This window comes from Benincasa hispida, chromosome 8 (assembly GCF_027475165.1).
Source record: "Benincasa hispida cultivar pf3 chromosome 8, pf3_genome.v1.1, whole genome shotgun sequence".
Classification (NCBI taxonomy): domain Eukaryota; kingdom Viridiplantae; phylum Streptophyta; class Magnoliopsida; order Cucurbitales; family Cucurbitaceae; genus Benincasa; species Benincasa hispida.
In genome coordinates, this window is record NC_143485.1 from 31,559,891 (window position 1) to 31,567,525 (window position 7,635).

The 7,635-nt window shown below is 33.2% G+C and overlaps 1 protein-coding gene across 1 annotated transcript; it reads right to left on the reverse strand.

Annotated features, from left to right (window-relative positions):
- Positions 1 to 401: 401 nt before the first annotated feature.
- On the reverse strand, positions 402 to 1,980 carry PSAF (photosystem I subunit F). The gene is made up of 2 exons (XM_039039239.2): positions 994 to 1,980; positions 402 to 561 (listed from the first exon to the last, which is right to left on the reverse strand). The coding sequence occupies exon 1, from the start codon at positions 1,680 to 1,682 to the stop codon at positions 1,008 to 1,010; it is 675 nt and encodes a 224-aa protein (XP_038895167.1). The 5' UTR covers positions 1,683 to 1,980; the 3' UTR covers positions 402 to 561; positions 994 to 1,007.
- Between the last annotated feature and the right edge of the window lie 5,655 nt (positions 1,981 to 7,635).

Sequence of the window (7,635 nt, forward strand, 5' to 3'; positions counted from 1 at the left end):
TCAAACGAGACCTTAATTTTTTAAAATGTATCCACACCCCAACTTACATTTTAAGAACTAAAAGATAATAATCTTTAAGAACTTACCTCTATTTTTAGAAATTGCCTAAATATTTGAAAGGCCTTAAAAAGTATTTATAACCATTGTAGAAGTAATTGTGAGAAAACGAAGTCAAGTTTTGAAAACAAAATCGATTTTTTTTTTTTTTTTTTTTTTTTTTTTGAAAACTCAAGGTTATCAAGTAAATCACTCATCTCTTCAATCTCTCATTTTTATGCTTCTGTGATGTTGTTACCCTCTTTCAAAACATCAATATTAATAATGTGAATGACATTGTGTAACTAATTACTTAAGAAAATATTGATGGGTCAATAATGTTAGAAAAAATTGAATACAAAGAATGGGGAAGTGAAAAGAATAGATTGCCCTTTGTATCCAACACAACCAACCATTACATATACTCATGTCAAGTTTCCAAATTAAATACACAAATATTTCACAAACCCCTTCCCATTCCTCAATGTCCTCCAAAAGTCAACCCCTCTTCCACTTTCCCTATCTCTGTCAAAACAATATGATGAAACAAATGAGAAGATTGACCATTGGAAAAACAAACATAGAGAAATTGCTCATTAAAAAACACAAACTAATAATACACATTTCACCATTTTCGTACTTAAATCACCATTAAATCTAAAAATTTAAGTATATGGATTACATTATAAGATCTCTCTTTACTTTGACTCGAAAATCACTAATACTATCAAATAAATATCAATATCAATTAAGGAAATGGTGTTACGACAGGTAGAACATAGAACCATGTGCTCTAATATTATGTGGATCATTAAATTAAGAAACTTAGTATATCTAATAATCAAATGAGAAGATTGGTCATGGAAACAATCCAAACATATAACCATCTATTCTATTACTCTATTGACCTAAGAAGTTACAGTATATATATTATATACATATATATAGGAGTAGTACCTGAAGGGGGAGAATTAGACATCCTTGGCAATGAGTTCACCATTAACAAGCTCTCTGTAAGCAGCAACAGGCCAGCTAAAGCCTCTGAACACCAAACTAGTAGCCAAAGGAACATCAATGATAATCTCCTTCTGGGTAGGCTTCTTATCACCTCTAATGGCGATTAAGTAGCTCCTTCCAACCCATCCAATCCACCCAGCAATGTAAAGGAACAAGAACCCAGGAGTTATAAACTCACCCCAATGCCTCTGGTCACCACTCACAATCAAATGAGGCAACCCATCAGCCCCACAAAGAAGTCCTTGATTCCCATAGAAGGCGAATCGTCTCTTCGTCTTCTCAATCGTCGCTTTAAGGGCAAGCGCCGGGGCGCTATCGGGAGCGTAATTCTTCAAAGAGGACTCAAGTTTCTTGATCTGCTGCTTCTCTCGCTTGGCGAATTGCTTGGATTCCTTGCAGGGGGTGAGGCCGGAGATGTCGGCGACGGCGGGGAGAGGGGCAGAGAGGAGGATGGAGGAGAGAGCCAAGGCGGCGGAGAAGGCCTGAAGAGAGGAAGATGGGTTTTGGTTTTGGTTTTGAGTGGCGGAGCAGAGGATTGAGGAAGAGGGTTTTGGCTTTGAGGGCAATGGGGAGCTCAATTTGGGCTTCAAGAGGGGTTTTGAGAGATTAGTGGGGATTGTGAGAGACATTGTTGAGAGATGTGAAATGGGTTTGAAGGGTTTGGGAATTGTTGAAGGAGAAAGAAGAAGGAGATTTGGGGAAAGAGTGTGGAGGGAACGGTTTTAGATTCAGAGAGGATCATGAGATTAGTGGTGGAGAAGAAAGGATTTGGATAAGATGAAGAGAGTAAGGGAAGCTGAGTTGGATTGTTGTAATTGGCACACTCTTCTTTTCTGATTCTCTCCTTTCTATCTTGGATAAGAGAAGAAACCCACTTAATCTCTCTCTTTTTTTTTTTTTTTCTTTCTCTCTTTAAAATTTTATAATGGATTAAACTAGTTGAGATTTACTTTAGATAATTATTTTCTTGTACATAGTAGGTATGTTGTTGTCAATCATAGTTATATTTCATCGACCAAAAGATCAAAAGTTCGACTCTTCACATGTTGGTGAACTCACAAGAAAAGAAAAATCATTCTAACCATTAATAAGATTTAGATTCTTATGGCGTGTCTGGAATTAGCTTTTTAGAATAATTGTTTTAAGCTAAATTTATCTAATTATAATTAGTTTTTTAAAAGTATTATAAATCATTTTAATATTTAGTTTATACTTGTACACGTGATTCAAATTGAATTAAAAATACTTTAAAATGAATAGTGTTTGTTTCCAGAAGTAGTTTTAGAATCATCAAATTACCAAAAAAAAAAAAAAAAGATATTACATTTGAGATTGATGAAAATTCTAGGGTGGTAGACAAAAAAATATATAGAGATAAATAAAAGTTAGAGAGGAAAAATAGACCGCTAGAGAAATTTTTCAAGAGAAAAAAAGGTTAGAAAAAAATGAGAAATTTAATAGAGATGGCGAAAATTCAAAGATAGAGAAATAAAGGTAAGGAGATATAAAAATTTGAGAAGAATAACAAAAAATTTTGGGAAAAAAATTTGAAGGAAAAAAAAAACTTAAAAGGGAGGACCAGCAAAGTCAAAATCAAAAGTTAGAAAAATAGGTATAAAAAAATGTTAATGAGAAAAAGAAAACTAGAGAGACTTAATGATTTTTTTAAGATAAAATTATTGAAGATAGGAATTTATACGGATGATCTAAAAACTGGGTTCAAAATGTCAAATGACTCGAATTTTCAAAAAAAATTGTCAAATAACCATTTGCTAACATCAAATCTAGGTGAAATTACCAAAATGAAACTCTTGCACATGTAGAATGACCTCTCGCTCTCTCACTCGCTCGGCTTTCCGCTCTCTCGCTCCATCGCCTCTCTTGCTCTGCCTGAAGTTGGTCGCATCAGAATTGTCTATGTGGTGCAGCGGCAAAGAACATGTGGTCGTCTTCGACCAAGGAGGAGGAGGCATAATCGAGAGAAGAAAGAGAAGAAAATAAATAAAAGGAAGGCCAATAACGTAATTGTACTTATCTATGATTTCGGCACAAAAGTCATTCAACATTTTTTAAAAAATTTAGTTCATTTTGCATTTTGGACCCAATTTTTAAGTCATCACTACAATTATTCCCTTGAAATCACCTTTCAAATAATTGATTGGGAATCATTTTAAGTAATTTTGCATGTTTCTACCATCACTTTCTCATCATTTGGAAACATCAAACTTTTAGAACAACAATGATTTTATGCATATCAAAAGTTATTTTGGTCATTCCAAAATTACTCTTGAACATGCCATTAGACCTGCATTATATTTGTAAATTTTAATTGATCATTTAAAAAAAATAATTGTTATTGTTAAGTCGGAGTTAAGTAGCTCAACTCCACCAACTTTCACACTATTAACTATTGAAGTTTGCACCTTAATTAAGGAACTGCATCTTTCTCATTCTCTGTCTCCCTCCCTCTAACATTTTCAACGACTCCACCTACCAGCCACCATCAGTGACTAACTTTGGACGTCCACCTCTGACAAACATCTCTAGCGACCACCTTCAACGTCCACCTCAACTGATCATATGCTAAAAAAGAAAAACTTTGTTGGTGAAAATGTTTTTAAATACAAAATTGAAATTACCAATTATGGTGTTCAATAGTCATCTTATATAGCAATTAATACCCTCATGGCTTTACTTTTGGTTTCACTCAAAATGTCTCATACGATAGGTAATAGTTATTCTCTCTTATATACCCATAATCATCTCCTTCTAGCTAATTTGAGGTTTTGATCGCATCCTCAACACCAACATACATGCATAATAAACTCTAACATATAATTTGACATAAGATGCCATAAAAAGTCATATACCTCTTGGTGAAACAAAAGTATTTTGTCTACCCCAAATATAATGGTTACATGTAAAAAATTGTAAAATATATGTAAAGGTCTTAAGTTGACTCAATTCAGTGATAAAATTTTGAATATATATAGGGTTAAACAAAAAGTTATGCAAACAAAAATAATCACAAGAAAATCATATGTTTCAAAATTACAAAAACATGCATCAAATACCCCTAACTTAATAACTCAACTCTTCATCTCAAACACAGACTTCCTAACTCCAAACTAAACAACTTTGCACCCCCAATACGAATTTTTTAACTTCATATTTCATAACTCAACTCAACAGCCCCTAAAAGAGTTGTTGCAATGCCACCTATATCAATACATAATTTACATTTTTTTTATCATTTAATCAATCATCTTAGCCTTTCTTAGACTCATCTATTGATAAACATTTAAAATGTGTTTTCTTAGGCTTGGAATTTTATTGGTTTTATTGTTAATTCGTGTTCACTGATGTTTTTCTATGTTGAATTTGTAGGATCCGAGACTTTGGACCAAAACCGGCTAACATGAGTCGAAAATGACAAAAATACCTTTGAAAATGTCAAAATGATAACTCTTAAAAAGAGCTAGTTTTCTATCATTAATTCTATACATTTTGTATAATTCTTATGCGTAAATGTTCATTTTATAGATAAATTCATCCTGGGTCAAATGAGTCACTTAAAAGAAAAATGAGCCAAATTGGTGTCAAAATGGAGCTTAGAATCAACATAATTGAAGATGGCAGTAGCATCAGATACAGGCTAACATTGCAACATTACCCTGTAGTGTCGCAATGCTACAAAGATTTACGAAAATTTAAACTTTTGCAGGCGCGCCTCATCGTAAGAGAGCATCGAAGCAACGCTGCAACGCTCACCCCAATGCTCGAGGTCTGGATCAATAAGAGCATTGTAACGCTCAATGAAGAGTCGTGACGTTGCGACCTATATATAAAAGCAAATTTTCAATTTTCGCACGAAAGAGAGACCATTTTTTAGATAATTTCAAAGCATCTTGAAGAAACTCTACCTAAATTTCACTATTCTTTCAGCTATTTTCGTATTCTTTGATCCAATTCTTGTAATTCCTTTGGATTTATTGAAGAAATCAAAATAATGCAAGGGTAGGTAAACCTTAACTCTTGGGAAATAGTCAATTAGGTTTAGAAATCAAAATCATGCAATGAATTTCATAATTCTTGGTTGATTTTTGTATGAATTTTTAATAGAAATTAATTATGATGAATTGACGCCTCGAAACTTTTAATTTCTAACTTGCAACTTTTAATTTCTTGCTTGCAAATCCTACTTAGCTACTTTGAATAATATTAGATTAAGTTGTAAAAATTAGATTTTCTTGTAATGAATAAAGACTTTTTCTGAATTCTTGCATGAATAATCCATTTTAGAATCTTCCAATAAATCGGTCTTTAAGTCTAGGCTTTCTAACTTAAAGAACATCACAATAAAGAACCCTAGATTTCAATGCAAATTAAGATTAAACATGATAATTGTTGTCAAAGAAGTGTTTTTTTTTTTTACTAATTTAGGGTTAATCACTATGTAACTCTTGATTAACTAATTGAGCTTAAGGCATTGCTTAATAGGTTGTGGGATTGTATAAATTTCATAATATTTTTTAATTTGATGATAGAACTACACCTAATGACTATATTTTCTAAGAATCTTTTCATAGAGAATTTACAAGTTTATTTTGTACTCAAATTTTGTGTCTCAAATTAATAAGAATCTACATTCTACTTTCTTTTAATTTCTTTTTACAAACAAAACCCTCCCCTCTCCAAGGAATTCGTTATTTGATTTAATTGGTCAATAGGTACCCTGAGGTTCAACCCCAGACTCGCCACTTATACTACTAGTTAGTACAAGAAGTAGGTTCCATGAATTACAAATATTATTTGTTTAGGTCAAGGGTTTATTGACAACATAAATACCGACCTAATACAAAGTTTGACCTAGGGTTTGTTGAGAGATGAATGTGGATAAAAGAAAGGCACCTAGCTCAGTACTACAACTAGAGAGGGAAAAACAAAATAGTGTCGTGGCACTACTTTAGAGTGTCGCAATGTTGTAGGGCACTCTACAGTGTAGGGACATTTGGGCATCAGCGTCGTGACGCCATCGATAAATATTATTTTGCGTTTCATCTACGGATTAGGGGATTTTGATTAGGTCCTCCATGGGGACATATGGAAGCCGAACTTTGGATTGAGACAACAACTAAGAGCTTTCAGAGTATTGGACGATAGAGGAGATCGTTGAAGGGTTGGAACGTGAGTCAAGGCCCGACTTGCTTTTCTTTTCCTATTTAGTCTTCTTTTTCTCTGTATTTTGGAATACGTTATGAACTGTCAATATTTGTATCATACCATGAGTTGCTGAGTTCGTAAGTCTTAGGATTTTGATTTAGCTTTTGGATTGTTAAAACTGTTTGGGTTGTTTCTTGGATTGTTTAATGCATATATTACTTGAGCATGTTTGTTCTTAATGCTTTCAGGCAATTGGCTAATGTTTGAATGATAAATCGACCAACCGAAATCGATCTGACCAGTTAGTCAATTTGTTGAAATATTTTTATACCTATCTTGCACCCTACCTATTTCTACAATTATATTTCAAGCACTATTTTCACGAGATAATTGAATAAAAGACCCAATCCAAAAGTCCAAAATAGTTTTTGCCCCAATTTTTTAAACTTGAGAATTTTGTTCTCTTGCTTACATGATCATCAACCAAATTTATAACTTTACCATTAATTTCTTTTTCCTTCTACCTTCCTCTTCTTGATTTTATTTTTTCTTTTTCTTTTTCTTCTTCCTTCATCTTCCTTGTCAATCTTCTAATCTCCCTCACCTTCGATTTTCTCTCCTTTTTTTTCTTCCTTCCTCTCCCTCATATACTTCAGGGATTTTCTTCTTCGTGGGTTTGTGTCTTCTTCTAGATAGGTTTGCTTCCTCATGGGTTTTGATTTCAACAATTTTGTGTTCTAAAGAAAGAGCGTGAGAGCAAGAGCATGACCGATCTACATTAGATAGAAAGGAAAGAAAGCACAAAAGGCTCAATCTACATGTGAGAGGTTCTGTTTTGGTGATTTCACCCAAATGAGACATCAACAAAACAAAACCCCTCCATTTCAAAAAGTGGGACAAAATTTAATTCTTTTTCCAAACTTCGAATCAAAATTTAGTTTTTTCCCAAATTTCAAGTCACCCTACTTTCACTTTCTTCCTTTACCAGACTATTCAAGAAGCCTTCAACAAGTGCCCAAAAAAAAATGCAGGTGTAATCATACTTGAGAGAGGTTTGAGATTTTTTTTCTATAAAAACTTGTATTCGAATTCAAAACAAGATAAAGATATTATTTTAGTCCTTATATGTTATATTCCAGCCCACAACTTTAATAGCTTCAATTTAGAGTAAATTGAGTATTATCATACATGAGTATTAAATTGGAACATGAAAATATACAGAACTATCAATCAATGTTTGAAAAACAAAACAATAAAAGTTGTACTGAAGTTCCTAAATCACAAGGATGTCACCGAAACCAAGGAGAATGCAGAAAGACCAACGTCAATAAACCCAAAATAGCACAACAAAGCAGCATGTCAGAGTACCTTTTAGGTATCATCCATGTTAGCTCGTATGAATCTATATAAGCATAGAAC

What these genes read in the sequence shown, in the direction of transcription:
- PSAF (XM_039039239.2), bottom strand. Translation starts at nt 1,682, where the DNA reads ATGTCTCTCACAATCCCCACTAATCTCTCAAAACCCCTCTTGAAGCCC.